Raw genomic sequence first — 23,562 nt, 5'->3', positions numbered from 1 at the left:
GACAAAAAATCACTTAAAGTACTTGTTGAACCCCGAAACAGTTGATGCAGGCAAAAGACCTTGCTTGTAAGCAAGAGGTATATGTGTTGGTGAAGCAACATGCCTAGAGCTGTCACCCCAGCTTGTAGCCCCAAAATACAAATGATGACAAGACTGTAAGCGTGAATATCTCAAGCTTTCATGATCAAGAATTTATATCAGTTGGCAAGTTCTTGTACAGACTAACCTCTGGAATGGTCCCTTCATTCCACACCACTAAACAGAACTATAATTATTGAATTTGAAATATAAGATACTAATAAGCATCTTAAATAAAAGAAGACTGTGATAGATTGGCAGACTTCCATGCTCATCTCCACTTTATACAGTGCTTCCTTCTTGTCTAGGACTAGATTACATCCTTCCGATGGAATTAATAGGTTTCTTTTTTATTCCATGCTATTTCTAGTTTAATTATTCTACAGTTTGGCCAGAAGTGGATGATGCTCTTCCTTTTACCACTCTTGTACTCTCAGTGTGCTCTGTTGGTGTGGGGTGTTTTCTAAATTCAGTTCCATTTTCCTCTTGTAACTTTCTGACCAGTATTTCACAGAAAGAACCATCTAGAGCCCAATGTAAAGAGAGTACTGATCAGAATCCATTGGCTTCAACAGCTGGTAGATCAGGTTTTCACACCTGCCACACGCCCCAGCAGTTTTTGGACAAAAATGTGCACTTGGAAGTGAAGTTGCACATGTGAGGAAGAAGAGATGACAAAACTGATTGGAAGAAATAAAACTAAGTTTCTGCTTTTTCAGGAAACTACAGTCCTAACTTCTGGTTTACTGAAATATTTCCTCTGACTTCCTGTCTTCTTTGTAAATAAATTGAATGTTAGTTACATACAGTAAAGCACATTCCCTTGTAATTACTGAATTATCAAAACGCAAAAGGTTATAAAGGAGGTGAGGTACATTTTAGAATTAGTCAGTTGTCTTCTTAGTTAACTTTTATCATTTTTCTCCCACATACTGACAGACTTCCTCTGGGACAGCATTTTATACCATTAAGGAAGAGGGAAATGGGGAGAGAAGGAGGAGGGAGAGGGACAGAAAGATGGAGAGGAAAAGGAAGAGGAATCATTCCTGATAGTGGGAAGGAAAACTAAAGTCCAGTAATCTCACTTTAACCATGTAAGGGTGACAGGTCATGTAGTCAGGTTAAAACAAATCCAGACACACACCAAAATCTTATGAAGTTCCAACTTTTCTGATTCTGGGAATCTTTAAAAGTGTACACTATTAACTTGTAACACCTGTTATCTGATTTTTCCCATTCCACGACACATGCCAAGATTACCTGTCCAGCCAGTACTTTTTTATATGGCCTGTCAGAACTGGTTAAACCTGAGCCACAGACCCTTATTATATATGAGCCACCAGCCACTTATTAAAGCTGGTGAATGTTCTTTTGGATCAAGAGAATATTCCTGTGCTAAGAGCCAGACTCTGCAGCCACACTTGACTCCAGGTATGGGCACAAACCGCACTTGGCAGTGGTACTTATAGAATTGTTAACAGCTGAAGATATGCGAGACACAGCCCTGTACCACTATTTCTTTTGTCTTCAGACAGTACTTCTCTGAAGTACCCAGAGACATACTCTTTTGTGGGTTATTCCCAGTTAAGATAAACCAAGTGAAAATGTGCAACTACTGTCAAAAGAGGAACAATGCTAGTGCTCCTTCATATACAAGCACCATTGTGCATAACCTCTGCATTTGATTTCTCTGTCACGTTTTCTCACAGTGGAGATGGTCCCAGAGCAAACCTCTGAACACAAGCACAGAACATAATTAAGAATCAAAGTCTATGACAATGGAACATGTGTTTGGCTGCTTCTTGTATCTTTACAAAGGTCCAGCCAAAATCCTGAGTGCAAACACCCTGAAATATTTGTATGTTTTGCACAACAAGCCAAATTATTCATTCCTAATACTATTAACCTTTTGCTGACTAAACCTGTGGTGCAAATTTAGTAGTTGCCACTGATTCTGAAGGGGACAAGAGGTAGTCTGACCAAAACCCAGAGCTATGTTAACCTTGTGTTCCCTCACCAGGTACTCCAATTGCTCCTTTATGCCAAGAAAACACGCAGGTGCACAACTGAATCCCTAAGATGCTCTACCAAAATTAATAGCCCTTAGGCAAAATGCTGGGGATGCAGCACAACCAGGTATGTACCTACTATGCTTAAATCAAGAGGACCAGATGTGGTGATTTTCACTGGAAGCCAGTAGCTCGCGGTTAAGACTGTGATAATTTTTTCTCCTGATTAGAAGTTTTACTTCTAGCAATTGTGAACAGCATGAGAGAAAACTGCCTTAACAAGGACAAGTGGTCTTCAGCATGACCAAAGACTTATGCATGCATCTCCCCAATCAAGAACATATCTACATTTCTTCTTGGAGAAAAATCAGTCTTACCTGCAAGTTCCCCAGCTGGAGGTCTGACGCAGTTCAAATACTGCTGCCAACCAGGACCTTGTCCTTCTTATGTCCTTATGGGACTCTTCAAATTTAGCTGAGGGTTTCTGCTCTCCCAGCCTTTGATATTTCTCAACAGTCTGCTGACATCTCCTACAAGCCAAGAAAAAGGGTCAAATAAGTGATTTTTGCAATTAATAAATCAAGCTTTTGCACAGGATGAGATTTCCACTGTCTTACCCTCCTTGAGGACATTTCTGATAATCTTAATAAGTGAATGAATGAATATCACACTTATCCATGTAAGATTAGGAACTATGCAAACTAAATGTCTGCAATCTGTCCTGGCTACAACTTCGTGGATCTTAGCATATTTTTCTTGCACATCCGAAGTCCCAGTGAAAAGATTAAAAAATAAAATAAAATAAAATAAAATAAAAAATCTCACTTCAAAGTTATTCCAGAAAATTTGAGCATCGAACATCTTAATCACGATCTTAATTATGATCATTAATCAGATTGCAAATAAGACAAGCTGCTTTCTAAAGTGAGAACAGAAGAAAAATTAGGACAACATACATCTGTGAAAAAAAGTTAGACTTTTTTATTCCAAGAGAACTCAACTAAAAGCTCCCCTGATTCAGGCACCTGGGTTTCATAATAGCTTCTCTCCATTGTTCCTTATTATCAGAGCTGACTATGTTCAAGCTAAGGCAGATCTTGTTCCTAAATTTATGTCTCTGTGTGTGACCGCTACAATATGTGTTTTGTATGCTTTTTCCTGAAAGCCTAATGTAGTGATACCTGTGACATGGCTTGGACTCCCCCTTTCATGTATATTACCAACTCGAACTGCAACCCGCTGGTAGATTTTTCTTAAACTCTAAAATGAGGGTCTAACCTTCTCTTCTTTTTCTTTTTCTTCTCTGTTACCTATAATCTTGATTTGACTCACACAAAAGTGACACAGTGGGAAATCCACTCAAGAAGACTTTGACAACTAACAATGGAAACCTACCTACACGAAAGTTGACTGGTGGCGTTTATAGTGAAAAAATGTATTCAAGTTTAAAGATGTCATCTGTGTTAACTGATCCATGTCGGTTTTGTGTGTTTTTGTCAAAAGAAATGTGCTGTGGAGTCACCTCTGCTAGAGTAAAGAAAACTAGCCAGAACAACATCACCACTGAAAAAAAGAAAGGCATATTCAGAAAAAAAAATCCCCCCCAAAATATTTAAGGTTTGGATAAATATGATATTTAGGTTGGACAAAATCCAAAAGGCTTACACGAGACAGGGAAACCTGAGCACATTTAAATCCAACTGACATACCTAATTATTTATACTCATGGTCGTTTTGACATATCTGACATGAGAAATACTGTTATTGTATGCAGTACCAAAGACGTGCTAAGTGTATCACATATATTAAATTAAAATAAGATTACTATAGATTTTCAGTAGTAGCTACTGGTCATTTTGGCTTCAAGAGCTGAAGGTAAGGCAGTTTTACAGACTCCTTTTTCCCTGGAATGAAAGGAATCCAGAGCTTGCTGCACAGCCACCACCGTCCTTAGAAGGGGCACCAAAGGAGGGACCCTGCTGTTCCCTGTTCAAATGTTGGGTATCAGCTGGTAATGCACAGCCCAGAAAGGCAATCATATCCTACACATGAGTGGTATCTGTTCATTGGTGTTGACTTAAATATTTAAAAAGGGTGGGAAAAAAAGAAAAGATCACCTCTTAAAACAATTTGGTGTGAAGCCACTTTCTTCATTGTTTTTTTTTTTACCAATCCAAATTCTTTGTCACTTCTCATGATGTGAAGGAGTTTATAAAAGCAAGCCACTTGGCTGCTTCAGCAAAAATAATGCAGTGAACAGGGAAATAGGATACATCATTGGTATAATGAGGAGTACCCCAGAGAATCCAGTGGGAAACAAATACATTGGAATGAATGACTGAAGAGGGAATTACATCTTCTGCCACTGTGGCAACCCTGTATTTGCTGTGGAGGATGTGAGCATGCTTACTGCACAGAATAAGAGCTGGAATTTGGGCATCTTGCTTTGGTTTTGCTTGTTTCAGCCATTGCCTGGGCAGCCTGATCTGGTGGTTGGCAACCCTACCCACGGTAGGGGGTTGGACCTCAGTGATCTTTGAGGTCCCTTCCAACCCAAGTCATTCTATGATCCTATGATTTTCTGGTCTGCTTCTTTGTACATGTGTCCTGCCCACATGGACCCTCCATGTCAGGCAGGGCTGTGGGTCCCAGTCACATGCCTGATCCGTCCTGCAGCCTTGCTGCTAGTGAAACCTCAGAATCCAGGGGATATAAGCCTGTTAAATCCTGCAACTGGAAACTCCCAAAGTTCTGCATTTAAAGAAAATGAAGCAAAAAGGTCTTAAAATTCTGCTTTAGAGAGGATGTGTTCAAGTGCAGTGGGGGCTCTTGTGCCTGTGCCTGTCATCAGGCAGCCAAGGTAACTGACCCTGTGATACCTGCCCGGAGGAAGAGACAATATTTGAAATCCCTGTTTGAAACAATTACAAACTTGACCTCAAAGTTTGAGTTTTCCTGCTTTTATCTTTTTAGAAGAGCATGAAGTATAAAGCAAAACAGAAAGGCCCCCAGCCCTTTGAAGGCCTGGTTCTGCAGCAGAGGAAGAGGAGGAGATGGCTCAGTGGCTACCAAGGAAAGCCTGAAACTGCTGGCTCTGAATTCGTGCTTGGCTCTGGCTGGAGTGCTGCTCTTCAGCAAGACATCATGGGCAGGAGAGAGGGCACTGGCTCATCCCACAGCCCTGCTGGAAGTGAAAGCTCCCTTTAAGCCTGGTGCTGGTGTACAGCACCATCCGGTTGCGCTACTGCTCCCGCTCCATTCTGGCAGCTGTGTGTAAGGCAGCCGTGTGGTACAAATACACATGGGATCACAGAACAGCCCTGCACAGGGCTGAGATTCAGCCCTGCTGCTCCCCAGGAGCTCAAGCCATTATAAAAAGAATTAAGCCTCACCAATGTCCATGCTTTAAAATCAAAACAACAATAACAAAAAGACCAGTCAGGTTAATTACACTAGAGCAGGGAGGAATCTCTAAGATGTAAATACATTGCCATGAACATTAAAAGCAAACTCCTCACTAAAGTGTTTTTCTTTCACGAGCAAGCAAGAAAACGCACTGGATAAAACAAACTTTGCTTATTTTAGTTTCGACTCAATTACCTGTTAATGGAAAAAATCTGGCACCACTAATAATGAGGCAGGAATGAGATCACTGTTCTGGAGGCCTGGCTTGTCAGGGAAGCTTGCAACAAGAAGTGCATTTATCTGCCTTTCTATAACCCTTTTCAAGCACTCTGTCAGGGAGCCCAAACTGAACAGCCAGTTTAGGAGGAACTTGGAACCCGCTCCAGGCCCCTTAGGCCCTCTGGGAAAAGGAAAATTATTGTTGGCAAGTCTGCCTGGCTCCAGAAGTTGATCCAGTGCCCCCCACTTGCCCATGCAGCAGCAGACAGAGCTAAGAATTTTGTTATAATTAAATAACAGAGTGCTGATTGGTTGCTGGAGGTGGTCTTGAAACTGGTGTTTAAGGCAGTGGAGAACAACGGTTACTATTCATAGAAAAAGCAGAGTCTTAAAATCCATCTGTTTCGTTCCAAATTTAGGCCAAAAAAATGCTCACTCACTGTCTTTAAAAATACCACCTGCTTCGCTATTTTGTATAATGTGCCATTATATAAGTTTGAAGGAGGAGCAGGCAGGGAGGCAGCGGGGGCTGGGAGCGGGGAGCGGATTTAAAAGACATAGTTAGGTCGAAAAATACCCCAGCAGAATTTTCATAAGGGATCACAAAGTATAGTAGCAAAGGAGATGTTTTTTGGGGGAAGATAAAAACCAGGGTGTTTGCTAATGCCTGGGGACCAGCTACTACAAATGGGCCTGTCTGCAAATAAGATGACAACCTTATCTCTGTTACTTGGGGGGTAAAAACAAGAAGTGCCTTCTTGCTACACAAACCCAGCTGGGTTGCTGGGAATGCATGCAAGTAGCCAGCTTGAAGTGAGGGCATGAGGAACGATGACACTGCTGCTATTTTCCAGAGCAGCTCCACTCTGTGAGCAGTAATGTGAGTGAGGCCCAGAATCCTGCAGATGTGTCTCCTATCTCCCTGTTGTCCTTCTCCTCCCCTTGATTCCCCACTTCAGTCTTACATAATGTTGCACATTCCAGCTGCAATATTTCCACTTTTCCCCATAGCCTTAACTCTCTCCCGTGTCCCTTGTTTCCTCCAACACCCCAGTGCTCTCCATGTCTCCTACCTAATCTTCTTGGCCTGCCAGTTGGGCAGGAGAGCGCAGATGCTGGTCCAGAAGTAGATGTGTGATAATTGGCCATCCGGATGCTGCCAGAGGGGATGGATAGCAGCTGAGTTCTTGCAGCCTGTTCTGCGGCAGCAGATCTGGAAGCCCTCTTCTCAGTGCAGGCAGAGATTTCCCTAGAATTCACAGGGACTTTATTGTCTCTGGGAGTTTCACAGCCACTATCTAATCTGGTTCAAAATGCAAGATGTTTCACGAGTTATCAGGAGATGGTCCAAACAGTTGAATGGACAGCATGGCTTCATGATCTCCATTGCCTCAGAGGTCTGGACCAGCGCCCTCCAAATTCAATTCAATTACAACCTCAGAAAATAAAAAAAGAGAGAGAAAAAATCCTCAAACATGGGTGTAAGCCATTAGAGAACATTTTGCATTGATCCCTGGAGAAAGTCAGTCCAGAGACTGGCAGGCTAAGTCCTAATACATGTGATGGCATCATTGACAATGACAGGCTGTTGGGATGCGTTTATCAGTCGCTGGTCTGCCTTGAAAATCTCAATGTCTTCCAAGAACATCTTGAAATGAATGCCAGAATACCTGCCCAGCCCTATTCATAATCCAGCAATTGCCACAGTCACTGTGCACATTTGCATATTCATAGTTTCAACATTGCAGGAACTTTCGCCTTCGCATCTAACACAGACCACTGAAGCTCTCTGCATTTATTCTGGGCTGAATTTGGTTTTCAGCAGCAGCATGTCTCCCAGCACAGCATCCAAAGTCTTTATGCAGCCTCAGGTGGCAAAGCATTCTGACATGCATGCAAGACATAGCTGGGTAGTGTTGTCACACACATTCATTTCTGTTGTTATGATTGCTTGCTTTCATGCTTGTTGCAATGGCCCGTGCAGCCGTTATACCATGAGTTCTCCTTACATCTTTATAGGGCTTAATGAAATGAATTGGACTCTACAGACTGCTCTTTCTTTTTTTCTTTTTTTCTTTCTTTCTTGTGTTTTTTTTTTTAACTGCCTTCCCTTTCCTTTCCTTATTGTTTCTTTTTCTCCTAAGCAAAGCTTAAAGCCATGTGGCACTGGTTTATTGAGTCAGCAATTGCTTAAACTTTTTAAAATTCCATACACTAAGTGAAAAATGAGATTTACAAAGCTAATGGAAAATAAATGCCTCCTGAACATGAAATACACTGACTTGCTTCCTTGCCTTATCCCATAAAAACAGATGGAAGCAATACCTGCAGTGAATTGCCTACTGTATGCCAGGCCCCACACTATCCCGTGGTGGCTCATGTGAGGACAGAGCATGCCAGCATGCTCCACACACCACTCTGGGGGCAAAATGGGGACCAGGGTGCATCCCTGCAGCCAGCCCTGGCCCCACTCTGCCCCAGAGCTTTGCCTCAGCCTGGGAGTTCTGAGTATGGGAATTTGGAGGCCAGTCAGAGGGCATCAGCCCCTCAAGGGACACAGACAACACACAACCTGCTGGAAACCTAGCCAGTTGCTTTCCAAAGAATACACAATTGTTCTCTGCAGCGTACAAGGGTTCCCAGCTTGAGCTTTCCACCGCTTATGAGCTCTGTTCAATGTATCTTTCAACCAGTACGCAGAAGGAAAACCAATTTGTCCAGGAACAGTGTTTTTGGATTCTGCTCGCTAATAACACAGCAAGCAAAGAACACACCATTTTGCTGAGCACATGAATCATACCTTGATGGTGTCTCCTTTGAATCATGGTATTCAAAGTTCTCCCCGGAGCACTATGCTTTACATTAGAGGAGAGCAGTTATCCCCAGCAGAGACGCAGCACATGTGTCTGGCTGATGGATGGCCATGTTCTAGTGAGAGTCAAAACGTTTAAGAGAAGGAAAAATATATTCTCCAGAAACTTTAAGTAGTGGGAGAGTAATTTGAGCATCATGTTCAATTTCCTGGCTACCAACAACAGCAAGATTTAGCATCTTGCACATTTCTGAACGTATGTGGGTTATATATATACACCCTTTTCCCTAAGGGCTGTCCCATTGCCCCAGTACTGCATGTGAGCCCTGAGGGGCTGAAGGGAGAGGGCCTGGGACCACCATTGTGTTTACATACCTGACCCTGGTTTTGGAGTCCAGTCCTTAAGAAAACCAGTAGAATAGGAAGTGCTATATATCCTGTTTGAACATGAAGTTCTTCACCTGGTACCTCCCTGCCTCTCCGCAAAGCAAATTCCTTCTGTAGCCAACACACCACTGTGGTTCCATCAGTGCAGGTGGGGTACAGGTATTTCAGATTCTCCCTTTTCCTCTGCCTTGGAAAGCAGCCAAAACCCACAAAAAATCATTGCTCTGTGCCTCTGTTTCCCCGCAGGAGGAAGAACACTTACCCTTCCTGTAGAGCTCACCAAGACTGAAGAAAACTACAACTTGAGTGCGGTAGCAGAGCGTGCCCATAGGCAGACTTCTCCATCGAGTGCCATTGTAGAAATTGCTACAGCTGATATTTTCCATGCCTGGGGCCATGGTGACATCCACATGTGAGAGATTCTTGGAAATGATGAAGCTAAAGTCCCTTCTTACTTAAATAAAGAAGCAAACCAACCATTTCATTAAAGTTTTTGAATGCACAGAGGCGTGTACTGTCATCATGTAGCACCTACAGGAATTGCTGCAGTTAAAGGGCTTGCTGTGTGCTCAGCGCTCAGAGCTGAGCTGTAAGGGCTCATCGCATAAGAACAAATAACTGCAGAAATGGGACAAATTCTATAGAGGAGATAAACCCTAAGACCAGCACTCTGACAGTCTGGGCTGCCTGAGCTCTCCTGACTAACCTTTAAAGTGCATCCATCCTGCATTGGGATCATTAGCTTCAAATAAGGCCTCATCCACCTCGGTCTCCTGTCACACTGGAAGGACAACATGACTTTGCTCACATCTTATTTGCCTTTTGCCAAATCGTATACAAATAAAACTTGAATTCATACTCAAAATAAAATATATGTTCAACTACTGCTGCTCACACAAATGCATGCTGGGCAGGGAGAAGGCTGGTGCAAAATGCACGTTCAGGCTACAGGCTGGGGCAGCAACCGGACTTGGTGTGAGCGGAGCTGCCTGGCTGTCACCACATCTTTTGCAGTAGTTTTAGAAGGAATATTTCCATTCAGGCTGTCAATCTTTTTGGCCTGAGTGAAATGCAGTCAACGCATAAATGAGCTGACAAGTCATTCTCTGCACATACTAAGTTGCTTTTATTAATCCAGAACTGCATGCTACAGATACTGTACAGCATGAACATTTATTCATTACAAAAAAATGGCTTCCAAACCATTAAAAATGAAAATCGGAATAAGAGCATAAAACGGAACAGTAACATCACAACTGTTAGGAAACATTCAAAGTATTCACAAAAAATGTTATAGTTAGCATCTTAATAAACCAGAGAAAATCTGAGACAGTTTTACAATCGCTTCATGTCAACTACAATGGCACTGAATGAACAGATGAACAATTTTTCAGCTTTATACAGCGTTTTTTCTTTGCAACATCAACATGCCTAGGTTTTTTTTTGTGTTTTTTTTTTTGTTTTTTTTTTTAATGTTTTAACTTTGCTACCTACCTGTATGTAGTAAGTGTACATAAAAGTGGCAGTCTGATTTTCCTTTTATGAATAATCTAATATACAGAATTTGGCCCTTAAGGGTTTATACCTCTTCATTTTAAATGCTTTCCGGACAATCTGCTACCAAACACGTCTGTTATAGGTGACATTAAAACTACATACATATCTACCTATGTAACATCACAGCAAAACAGGATGAACAGAAAAAATTACAGCATTAAAAAATAATAATAATAATAATAATAATAAAATAATAAAGTTGTTGGGAGAAAGTTGAAAGTCACTGAGAATTTTGGCACACGGAGATTTTGCACACAGCCTACAGTCTTAATGCCGCAGGGGATCCAGCTGCAGTTCTGAACGGGGACACACTTGGACCTTGCTGATTTTCAGTGTTGTGAAAAATTCCCTTGCTCAGTTTTCAAGTCTCTTTATTGTGTGTATGTGTGTGTGTGTGTATGTGTGTGTGTGTGTAATGGCTTTTAAAGCGATTTCTGGTTGGTTGTTTTTCTTTTTACACTACTGATTCTTGAAAAATGCATCTGCAAATGTCCATTTGGTGGCAACTGTGTTTCATACAGAAAAAAAAAAATCACAAAAAGAAGTCAAAAAAGAAAAAACAAAAGAAAAAAAATCCTGGAAAAAATATATATATACACATTTATATATAAACTTAAAAACCTTGTACAAATGAGTTGTTATATATAAGATGCTTACACTAAGGGCAAAAAAAAAAAAACCCAAACAAACAAAAAACCAACCAAAAAGCAAAAAACTTTATACAATGTTTCAAGAAAAAAAAAAAAAGAAAAAAAAAAAAGAGGAAAAAAAAACATTTAAAAAGGGACAACATACAGATACAACAAGCAATTTCTAAAGCAATAAATACTACTGGTCCAATAGCGTTGTGATACTTTTAATTGTTGAGTAGCATTCCCTCCCCCAGAAAAGAACAACACCATGGAACAAGGTATATTAACACATTATTTTTTTTCTTTTTAACCCCTTTGTTTCTGTACATTTAAACAATAACAAGTAACATCACAATAAAGGTTGTTTCACACCAGGAAGGAGAAAAAAAAAGAAAAAGAAAAAAAAAAAAAAAGAAGAAGTAATAGCGGCACTGCATTCACTGTGCCCACAAAGGTTTAAAAACCAGATGGAAAATGATTGGTTCGCAAGCTCGTATTTAATACAAATAATAAAGAACCAATGCCTCCGGCAAGGGCTGCTTGAAAATTGCTTCTTTTTTTTCTTTTTTTTTTTTCTTTTTTTTTCTTTTTTTTTTTTCCTTTTTCAATTTTTAAAATCAGTCTTTAAAACTAAGCTATTGGAACTACATAACAATTATGTATATATATATATTTTTTAAACGCTACAAAGACTTTAAACAGCTGTTGATAAAAATTTTGGCAGAATCATGAGGCTTTTCTCATCTACATATTTAAAAAGGAGAAATTGAAATAAGAATGGGTCAAATATTGACCAATGAACTCGATAAAACATCAACTAATGTAGCCATGTGGCACGAACTGGAAACGAAACCGAGAAACGACGACGAACGGTGGACAACGACGACGACGAGGAGGAGGAAAAAAAAAAAAAAAAAAAAAGAAAAGAAAGAAAAATTAAAAAAAAAAAAAGGAAAAACAAACCAAAACAAAACCCAAATCCCAACAGAATCCAACCACCCCCGAGGGAAACCAAAAGAGCGACAGAGGCTAAAGCTATTCTAAGGACTTGGTTACGAGGGAGAGCGGCTGGGGCTGTGGCCCCGCCAGTGAGCTGTGGGAATGTAGGGAGGAGGTGGAGGGCTGTGCGAGGGATGCAGCCGGCGGGAGGGCTGCCGGCGCGTGGTCCAGGGCCCCGTTGGGGCAGCTGGCGGCAGGCAGGGCGCCGGGCTTGCTCGCAGCGCTCTCGGTGAGGACGAGCGAGGATGGCGGCGGCATCATGACCAGGTGCGCCAGCGGGTCAGGCTTCAGGGAGAGCGAGAGGGGTTGAGTTTGTTCAGTCTGTGGTTTTGAGTCTCTGGAGGGGGAGGCGAGCATGGCGGGGGAGGACGGAGGAGAGTCTAGTAAGCTTCCATCTGAAGAGGGTGGGCTGACGCAGCTGCCTTCACCTTGTATGTAGCGAACGCACTTTTTTTTTCTCCTAGAAACAGGGAGAGAGTTATCTGTGAATGGAGGCAGAGATGCCAATGCAGACAGTTAGCTACAGCAAGGGGCCTCTGGCCCGGCCCTGCACACCATCCTGGGGCTGACAGGCTGCCACGGTGCCCCATCCACTCAGCCCTACCTGGGCTAACAGATTTGGAAAGGCTGCACCCATTCCCTCTTCATCCCCCTCCTCTTCGGGCTGCCTCCTCATCCTATTTATTGACTTTCAGGTTAACAAAGCTGGATAATTCAAGTTTTTTTAGCCCTCTGTGCTAATCTACAGACTCAACCTTCCTTCCAAAAAATAAGAAAAGTATCCTTAGGAAACAAAAGCCCTGGATATGTTGAACATATCTCAAGCCACCTCAAAGGGGCTCTCTACCCTGCATCACCTGGCAGCTCTTATGATGCTCTGCACTGGGAGGCCAGACTGCTGCAACCTAAACTCCTTGCTTTCTCCTCTGTTTAGAACCACACCAAATCCAGAAAGGTCAGAGTCAGACAGGAGGAATATAATAGAGAGAATGAGAGAGGGGAAATAAAAACAAAACAACAAAACGAACAGAAGGAAAACCAGAAAAAGAACAGGATAAACAGAGTATGATCCAAAATAACAAGAATAACTGGTTGTATGGCCTGCAGGTTGTGGCTTTAAATTGACTCAGTTTTACTTTTGGGTTTTAGATAGAGTGGTAGATTTGGGAAGCTGCTTGTCTGCATTGGTGGAATTTTCCTCTGAGAGGCCATCCTTGTCACTTCAGTGGGATCCGATTTCATTGGGTGAGGAGCACAATGACAGGCACAAAGGTAAGGAGCAACACGGGGAACTTATTTCACACCAGGGAATATGAGAGTCTCACAAGTTCACCTCCATGTAAGTGACCCAACAAATCTTTTCTCCTCCCTCTGTCCCCTTAATAATGTAAAGGAGCAATGAAAACAGATGACATTTTCATACCACCTCTCTTGCCGAGCGTCTGCATGACAGTTCTAGCAGCAGGATGGAAATAATGAGGCAAACAACTGCAGCATCTGGGAGAACAACGTTGAGTGGCCACTCTGACCCTCCTAATAACAGCTCTCCAGCCCTTCTGCTCGAGCACTTTCTGGGGAAGTGCTGACCATGGACTCACAGCCCAATGTATTTGACCACATCTGTCTAAAGCAGCTCTGCTACAGAAACTTTGGACACTCAGCTCAAAGCCACCAACATGAAGGAGCGTGGACACCTTTCTCACCAGCTCAGCAACTTCATCAGGAGAAGCTCTTAAGTGTGGCACAAATGCTGAACATCATTGTGTGAAACTCCCCATTCGTGTGTTTTGCCATACCTCCAACTCTGGTAGTCACTATGCTCCCCTATGCATAGCATTGGGTCAGTCCTACGCACTGGGACTGGACATTTCTCAGCTGCATGGGAGATATAACCATCTTGAGCCTGGCATTAGAAGATGTTATCTCCCATTGCCAGGAAGGGAACCACAGGCCCAGAACCCTATTTTTCCACCTGCATTAGTGAGGATCAGGGTTGTGGCTTCCTTCCTCCAGAGAATCAGGGGCTTTGCTCCTTGTACCCCTGGCAAGGTAAGGAGTTAGGGCTAATAGAGTTATAACCACGTTAGCCTGCAGATAAATACATGCTAAAAACTAAAGACATCCATGCAACTTAAATGTTAAAAAAGAAAGAAAGGAAGAAAGATAGAGGACAGCGAGTGAAGGCTGTAAACCATGCTTTATTAGAGCAAAGTTAAAAGACAGAAAGAAATTAACTTGGTGGGCTCAAAACAGAACCTGTTAATTCTTCTACCAACAACAAACAGCGAGGAAAGCCTCTAGCACGTGGCTATGGGCATTTCTGCTGCTCCTGGCCTCTGCCTCCCCACTTCCTAGCTCCAGCTGGGCAATGCTGCCAGACCCAGAATTCACATTACGACTTTCTGCGCAGCTGCCAATGGCAAAGCAGAACAGCAATGTGCACAAAGCTCTATGATGACACCTGCATTGAAAGGTGGATTTTCTCAACTTGGAGACTGCAAGCTTTCCTCTCACTCCAAGCAGAGACCCAAGCTCTGCCCTCCTCACTGTCGCTGCTCCAAAAGCCATTCAGCTGGACTGCTCTGAACCCACAAGGCAACTAATTATCTCACTAATTCATGGTTTGAATCTAGTATGTAGAGAATTAAAAATAATTTTGTTAATACTGTTTAAAGTTCTGTGGCCTGAAATGAGGAATTTCTCATGGCAGAGCCAACTTGTATCAGGCTACCAAAGAACTGCCTGACTTTCTGAGTTTGCAGAATTAACAGCTCTCAAAACTGAAAACGCTGGTCAGCTGCTTTCAATGTTCATTTGAGTAGGACTAAGGAAGCAGGGTGTTTTCTCTTTTTCTGTTTTATGTTAACAGTGAGGCCACTTTTAATCTAAAAAGCCATTTAAACAAATCTTGGTTCAACAGGGGGACACTTCTCCATCTTCACTATGTGCTATCTGTGGTCATGTAGGGGACACGGTTAGGTGGGCCAGAACAAATAGATGGGCACAACTCCAAAACCCTGCAAGCCAAATCTTTAGCAGAAGTGAACAACTTGAGGCAACCCCGATGAAGGGGAATAAGTCAACATCTGAGGAACATTTTGTGCCTCAGTTTTTCTGCTCTTAAAGAGGGAACAAAAATGTTACATATCCCCCTTAGAAGCACACTGTGAGGATTATCCACTTGTGTGACACTCTGAAAGTGTCAGCTGCTACATCAGTACCCCAGCTACCAACAGAACTGACCCTGCTCATGCTGCCATTGAAATTAGCCCCAGGACAGCATCAGAAAAACCCAGAACACTGCAATTGCCATGAGTGAAAGCCACAGAGGATGACAAGGGTTTATTCGTTGGCTGTGAGCAAAGATGTCTCAGTTTCTTTTGTATTTGCTAACTGTACATCTTTAGCACCTATTTAAGATGCACTACAAAAAGCTACCGTGCTATCAAATGCAATGTTGCAATGCTTAAGACAACAACTGAGAGAGACATGCTCTACACTATCTAGTGATAACGTCTCCACTTTTAAAAAGAAAAAAAAAAAAAAAAAGCTGATTGTATCAGCAACACTAATGCTATCTTACCACTGAAAAGGGGCCAGGCTGCTCAAAACTGATTCTGAAACTGGTCTAAAAAAAGTTGTCACCAACTGCAGCAAAGATCTCTGGCCAAAACCAGGCATAAGTTAAGAGAGAGTTTAAGCTTTATGTGTAACATAAGCACTGCACATACTGACAGAAAAGTCCCTTTGCTGATAAAACATAGTTTTAATAGTCTGATGCTTACGTAAGCTGCTAGGGAAATACAGAGCCACACAAACATCATGTGCCCTCCATTCTGGTGCATGGCATTCAGACTACATGCTTCCATTACTGTATCTCTGGACTACACAAATATCTGCTGATAGCGTCTAGGAAATTAACCACAGAATAAAGCATAAGTAAACACAGCATCCAAGTCTTCGCTTAGCATGAGACTTGACACGTGATAGCACCTACCCAGCTCTTCTGGACTGAACATTTCTTCCTTTCCTGAAGCTTTAAGAAGCAGCAGCTTCTTGTTTCTTAACATACATACTGGTATCTAACATCTCAACCCCCAAAACACCCGGTACTAGCATGCCTCAAACAGGACAACCATCTGAAAACAATTTTGATGCCTTATCTAGTATTTTGACATACAACACCACCCTTGATTCATGTTCTCCTTGACACTAAGCACAAACAAGACTGCGTGCATACACAAAATATGATGAACATCTGATCTACATTCTAAATGAGATGGAGCACATGGGACTGGCATGAGTAAGAGGGGAGAATGTGGGAGAGGGAATCACTACACACAGAGTGTGGTTTGGGTTGAAATACCTACCATCATAATATTCCAAATTCAAAGACTGCTTGTATCAGAACAAAGAAACAACAAATTTAACCAAATGCGATCATATAAGGAAAAAGGAATGAGAAAAGAACTACTCGGTATCCCTCCACCAGGAAAGACGTACATACTGAGTCATACATGGAATTAAACTCCAGTAGAACATGGGCTGTCAAAATTTGGGCTCTCTGGTGTCTTTCACCTCCTTTGAATGCTGGAAACTGTCCTACTGAAGTTGGAATTAGTTTTGTCTAGAGCTCAGGAGTTTACAGCTCACATGTTGGGATAAAATTTAGAAAAAAAATATGTATTTTCAGAATCAGAAAAAAAAAAAAGTATCAGATCATTTAAAAGTGATTTCTACATAAAACTCATGGAGGCATGGGAGCCCACAGGCAGCAATTTAATTTTAATATAACACCAAAAAAGCGATTACGATATAAGCTGTAAACACTGGCTTTTATATCTATCATTATTTGAAAAGCACTACTGCTTCAGATCCCAAAACTTTTTAAGCCTTTGGAGGCACTGGACACAGACCCAATGAAAGAGAAAATATAGATGTCCAGCTAAACGTTCTTTGGTTGGTTTTTTTTTTTTTTTTTTTTTTTTGCTGACAATCTGGAAAGAAACAGAAAAACAACTGCCAGATTCAAGCACTTCAAGCGTTCTTGTTCCCAGTTCTACCACCAGGGAGAGGTTATTGGTAAAGAAAGAGAGAAAAAATGGCATTAAATTAGCAAGAAATTCCAAAGATCAAAGATTATTAGCAATTGATGCTGTGGGAGAGAGAAAAGTGGGGAGTGGGGAAAAAAGATTAAAAAAACAAAATCACACGAATGCACTAAGAGGACAGATTGCTTTTATTTCCCCAGAGGCCTAATGGGTAGTATTATACCTGCATGGTTTGCACCATAAACTCTGTCGGTCAAGCCCGAACAATGCCCGACACTTCTTTGGAGTATTTGCATCTGTTAGCATAAGGTAAACACAAAAAATACAACACAATGGTGGATAGAGCTCGTTTGGACTGCGTCATCTTAGCTACAGCTACGTTAAGCTTTTAATCACCTCCGCTTTATTTGGTAATCTCCCCTCACACCAAGGGCACGAAAGAAACAGAACTTTCACAAAACAAAATCAAAAATCTCCAACACCACCGTGCGTCCGTCCAGCATCGGCACCGCGCTCAGCGCGGACTGCGGGAACCCACAACAACGTGACTGTCCTGAGCGGAGGCTGGGAGGAAAGGGCTGTATTTGAGCCAGGGATCAGAGAGGCTTAAGGCTGATGCTGTTTTACAGTGGGTTTTTGGCTAGCAGCAGCAAAGAGGAAGGAAAAAAAAACAAAAACAACTGGGAAAAACAAAAAACAAAAACAAAAGCAAAACCCTTTCAGAGAGATGATAACTCATGGCAGTGTCCCACTCCCTTGTGTCTTCTAGATCACAACACAGAGCTACAAAGCAACAAGGCAGGAAAAAAAGGGGAAAGTACCAAATAAACCAGCTGCAAATCAGCCATAGCGAGTCTGGGAAAACTATACACACCTGCAGGGGCCGCACCAGTTATTCTGTTGATCAAGGCCAAAGCGCGCTCGGCATTTCTTAGGAGCGCTCAGGTCTGAATGAGTTCAAGAAAAGCGAGCAGGAAAGGGGGAGAAGAAAAAGAAAGGGGAGAGGGGGGAGAGAGAGAGAGAGAGAGAGAGAGAGAGAGGAGGGAGAAAGGGGAGAAAAAAGAGAAAGATAAAAATAAGGAAAAAATAAAAATAAAAAAGGGAATAAAAATCAATGTCCTCATTATTAATTGCAAAATAATGACTTTCAATTTAAAAGTTAAAAAAGTGATAATCACATTTTTATTCAACTCTTGAAATTAGCTGTTGCAATTAAAGCTGCAGTATCCCTTTACAAAGGACTGTTTCTTTCCCTTTTATAAGAGCAGGTAGAGGAAAGTCATCGTGGCTGGTCTAGCAGGATGTTTTAGGCAAGATTTGTGTGGGTTGGGTTTTTTTATTCTCTTTTTCTTTTTATTATTTTTTATTATTATTTTTTATTACTTTTGAGACGGGAAAAAAAGGAAGAAAAGAAGCTGAGTATGGAAGTTAGATCCTGAACATGCTTTTTTTTCTTCAACTCAGATACAAAATAAAAATAAGAGGAAAAAGAAAAAAAAAAGAAAAAAAAAAGTAGAAAAAAAAATAAAAAGGAAATTATATCTCCTGGGATAATGCAGCTTTTGGAATAACATTCAATTTATTTGTTTCGATTAATTTGTACTTAAAAGAATGGATAAGAATAAGCAGATTGCGGAATGAGCATGTTAGTATCAGCCAGAAAATAAAATGTAAAGCGTGGCAAGGTGCTGAGTTAGTACAGCTGGTGAATTGCAATGAGCAGGCTTGAGGAGAAAGGCAAAAAATAAAATAAAATAAAATCCAAAACTAAAATAATAATTAAAAAAAAATGCGTTTGCATGCTAATGTGAGAAGACTTAGTGGGAGCCATGAAAAATGCCATTAGATTAAGGAGGTTCATTGCTGACTTGCTTCCATTCTTTATCAGTCTCTTTAAAGAAATACTGCATATTCAATTTGCACAGTTAGTACAACTCTCGTGTTATTTTTACTGCATTACGGTTTAATAGCAACTGTTACAAAAAAAAAAAAAAAGAAAAAAACAAAAAACAAAAGCAAAAGTAAAAAAAATACTATCAAACATATAATAGATATAAAGATATATAGATAATAAATGCTATAAAAACGTGTGGATGGTATTTTTTTCTTAATGTCATAAGAGTTTAATGTTAAAGTCTATAATGGCAGGAAAAAAAATTAAAAAGCAGTTTATAAACTATTTTAAATGACTCAAAATGACGTTAGCACCTGTAATCGGAGGAAGTGAAAGGCAAGGATTTAGGAAACATTCGCTGTGTTCTGAAAAAAAAGAACAAATTATACAAAGGCTTCAAAAATTTAAGTCAGGGCTTCTTCAGAATTGACTATGAGATTGCCTATGCAGTATTTCTAATTTCCTATATCGAATGGCAAACCTCCTTAATTTAAAATGGGTGCGATTTACCACTGTAAGGCATGCATCAGAACACACAGGTACAGCCCAGTTTAATACCAAACACATACGTACGTACACGCACACATATGCGCAAAATAAGCAGACAACTTTATGAACAATGGCATAGGCATTACAACTATGGAACTGCAGTTAAAGGCTTTGCAATTACTGGGAATAAATTCAGCTAACGTCACAAGAGGCTCTTTACATGCAATGGCTTGGTTACTAGTTTTAGAAGGGCAATAACGCGTAAATAATTAGGGTGCATTAAAAAAAAATAAAGGCTGTCTGCTATCGGGACTGGCTCCCTGTCAGGCTGGGAGACTCAAGCCCACCTCCCCCCTAACTCCAAGCGTGACACCGGGACTGCCACACTTCCACTAGGTGAGATATTTAGACTTATTTTTACTTACCATTGGTCTCTCCTGGCTGCTTATCCCTTTTCCTCTTCTTCTTCTTTCCCTGTGTGACACACACACAAATGAGAAGGGTTAGAATCAAACCAAAACACAGCTCCTTCTAAGATGGCATGGCAGTAGGGCCTGTCTGTGCTGGGGGACAGCAGAGCTGTGCTCACTCACCCTGTCCCAGGAAAGCTGAGAGGTCTTGGGGCTTCCCCAAGGCTGCCACCCAACCCCTAAGCCTGGAGAAGGACCTGCAAGATGCTGCTTTTGGGATGGGGTCACAGTGATGACCAATATTCACAACACACATACACCTATACCTGGAAGTGTCAGAAGTTCCTTGTGACCTTGCCTTTGTGGGGTGGGGAAAACAAAGAAAGGGGAATGGCAGAGAATGAAGGAAAGGGAACACACTAGCATACAGCGCCAGACCACACAAGAAAGCCATGATGATGAGCAAAACCTAAGCTGCAGGTTTCTATGTGCACTCACAACCTAGGAAACAAAGCCAAGAAAAGCAAAAATCCAGATACAACCAAGATTCATTTTGCTCAGTCACACAGAAAACGAGCAATATTCTGCCAAACTGTGTCTCTTTCCAAAATATTGCCCAGTAAGACGATGTGATTTGTCACTGTTTCTGTCTTAAAAGGAACGGAAGAGGCCCTGGAAGCAGGAGCTGGCTGGTTCTATTTGCCACCAGAAGAGATGGAGAGATGACACAGTCAAGAGAACCAGCTCAAGTTCTGTGGAAACCCAACAATCATCTTCTGAGTTATAAAGTGATAAGGATGGCCCAAAAGAGGAAAGCTTTTTTTAAAGAAAACTCTTCTAACACTGAGCTACAGACTGCAGAGCAGCACAAAAAGGCCACTGCAAAATAACAAGAGTTTGGGTGTTTGTTTTTTTGTTTGTTTGTTTGGTTGGTTTTTTGTTTTCATAGCTCATCAGATACAAAAAGCAACAACTTCTGGGTTTGAAAGATCAACTGTGACCAGCACAGAGATCCCTGCTTTTGAAGGCTGTGGTAGAGTTAAGAGAAGTTGGCGAAAAGAGACCAGACCAGCAGTCCCTTGTGGTCAGGAAGAAACAAACATGGCTTGGAAGAAGGAATCTCACAGTACTTTTGAAGGACTGGATGTATCTGTGGGGAGGCCAAGAGCTTCTCCCACATGGCAAACTGCTCTTTCTCAGTAGGTTGGTCTGGTTCCCAGCTACATGGTTAGGATTGGCTTCAGCTTGGCATATCCAGTGTAACGTTTGGCATGCTCACTATCATACGTTCCCTGGAATGTATCAGCAAGAAATTCCCCCAGTGTGAATGCTGGGTTTTGATCTGTTGGTGTGGTGTTCCTTCTCCCCAGCAACCAGCTGTCTGGCATGGGGTTCTGTACTCGTTCCCCCTTGCTTGTAAACTGCCACCCTGCTGTCCAGGCTGTCACAAGCACAGTCTTGTTCAAGGAAACCTTCTTGTGATGGAAAAAGCAGCGTGCAGTCAGTTTTAAAGGGCTTTTAAGTGATGCGCACGTAATCTTACAGTCTGAATGCTGCCGTGTAAACATCTCAGACACCTTCTGAGGTCATTTGGGGGGATATGGAAAATTGTTGCCCTGAGTCAGTTGCCACAGCACCCATTTGTCTAACATGATGAGAAGACAAGACAGACAAGCACTGCTTATAAAACTCCCTGAGAATACAACAGGGAAAACACGGTACCCAAAGCCCACGTACAAGACAGAAATACAAAAGGCTCAGACTGCTCCATCTGCATTGATCTCATTTGACAGTAACTCTGTGAAAGCCAGTGAATTTTTCCCAGCTATACAATGTAACTGAAACCAGCCAATTGCCTAAGGACCATAAGCCTGATTTTTTATTTAATCTGGCCAACTTGATTAATTTTTCAGTGCATTTGAGAACTGAAGGGCTATTCCAACTAGAGACCTCGTTGCTTTTTCACTTGATGGCCAGCCAGAACAAAGGTCAGGAGTCATCAGCCCCTTACAAACTCTTCAAGCCATGTATTGAAGTACTATAACCTCTCTGGGGAGCAATCTATTAAAAATGACCGATATACAGAAACATCAGCCACAGACCAGGAATTCCTGGTTCCTTTTCAACACAAACCCTGAAAACTTTTCTAACAAAGAGCTGAAAAAGGTCCCACTAACTACTTCTTTGTTCTTCGTGAATGTTATGGGGAAATTCTATCTTGATTACTCATTCAACTTCTGCAGAAGATAATATGTAGCTACATTAACTACATGGACTTAAAGAAATAATTATGACAACAGTACTTCAAGTACTCAGCAGAAGATGGTTTTGTCTTTGCCTCAGATTGTCCTCCTAAGACAGGAACAGTCTGCAACATTTTCATCATCATCCTATACAAATCCCAAGGCTTCAAGTAAATGTGGATGTACGTACTTGCTAAACATTTTGGCAGCTTTCTCTACAGAGTCAAACCAACATAGGTTTTGACAGGACTGCAGAGTTCTTTGGTACTAATTTTCTAGACAACCAGCAGGCGAGGTGACTAGACCCTTACATATTTCTGAGTCCAGCACTCAGCACCACTTAACATCTTATATTAGATCGCAGAAAGAGCGAATGTGTCTTGTGACACCAGCAAGCCACAGGGGATTCGCTGAATCCTCTTCTCTTATTTAAGAGCAGTTGAAAGCTGTGTTTCTGGCACGTACCGCTGCTGTTTCTGAAGACTTGGGCTACATCTGGCCCCATCCTTGTGCCTGATGTGAAAATGCCTAATGATTTAACTGTCTCAAGCACCCTAAACATGCTCCTGCTCTAGATAAGGGAAGGACTTGAGACCCTAAAAAAGGAAAAATAAATAAATCCTGCCAATGATTCAATTGTGTGATGCAAAGCTCTCGTGCTCTCCTCAAGCAGGAAAGTTCCCCCTGAAGGTCACTTGGGGGTACAGCATCAAGCCGCTGGGAAACCGCCAGCTTTCTCATCCTGTCCTTTTTAGCTGAAGAAGAAAGGGTTTCTCATTGCTCACATGGTGAGGACAAAAGTAAAGGTCCTAAATGCTGTAGGCTTTGTACGTGCCCATCCATTGGTGGCACAGTCACTGCGCAAAGCGAGCATTCCCAAAGCCTCAGCTGAGCCTACACTCGCTTTTGAACACCCAAGATGACAATACTGTGCAGTGCTGAGGAACTACCTCAAGCCTACAGCCTGACAGACTCAGGCCAGACTATGCTGAAAAGAAAGGGAGAATGTTGTTAGCAGGAGCAGTGCCTCGTGCAGCTTAAAGAGATTTCCTCTGCCTCTGAGGAGCACACAGGGCTACACCTTCAGCAACGAACAAAGGAAAGAGTAAGGGAGAGTCCAACAGAAAGAAAAGATGATCAAGAAAGAACATAAGGATTTCAAAAACTGCCCATAAGTAAATGTAGCTAAATAAGTGAGCATGTGTCTACTGCTGAAACAGTGGGAGAGTGTAGAGAGCTGCTGCTGCTCTAGGCTGTGCTGCACACTGTGACCTCATTTTTTCACCCATACATGTGGAAGCACAAATGCTTTACGAGGGAAGCATTGCCAAACACAAAGTACACACATTACATGACTGAGGCAAAACACGGTATTAA

At 41.8% G+C, this 23,562-nt stretch overlaps 1 protein-coding gene across 30 annotated transcripts in view; it reads right to left on the bottom strand.

Annotated features, from left to right (window-relative positions):
- Nucleotides 1-10,012: 10,012 nt before the first annotated feature.
- TCF7L2 (transcription factor 7 like 2) overlaps nucleotides 10,013-23,562 on the bottom strand; it is a 171,288-nt gene continuing 157,738 nt past the window's right edge. For 7 of the 30 annotated variants that reach the window (XM_015867295.1, XM_015867297.1, XM_032445437.1 and 4 more), the window contains 4 exons: nucleotides 19,958-20,006; nucleotides 19,358-19,408; nucleotides 18,024-18,096; nucleotides 10,013-12,558 (listed from right to left, as the gene is read on the bottom strand). In XM_015867295.1, coding sequence (XP_015722781.1) covers nucleotides 12,135-12,558; nucleotides 18,024-18,096; nucleotides 19,358-19,408; nucleotides 19,958-20,006 — 597 coding nt within the window. In that variant the 3' untranslated portion in view covers nucleotides 10,013-12,134. Of the gene's footprint in view, nucleotides 12,559-16,467; nucleotides 16,497-17,371; nucleotides 17,446-18,023; nucleotides 18,097-19,357; nucleotides 19,409-19,957; nucleotides 20,007-23,562 lie in introns of those variants that run through there. The other 23 variants (XM_015867315.2, XM_015867316.2, XM_015867317.2 and 20 more) reach the window with 16 other exon arrangements.

This window comes from Coturnix japonica, chromosome 6, assembly GCF_001577835.2.
Source record: "Coturnix japonica isolate 7356 chromosome 6, Coturnix japonica 2.1, whole genome shotgun sequence".
NCBI classification, from domain to species: Eukaryota; Metazoa; Chordata; class Aves; order Galliformes; family Phasianidae; genus Coturnix; species Coturnix japonica.
Note: the sequence above shows the minus strand (reverse complement) of the source record. Positions and strands in the feature narration are given on the sequence as shown.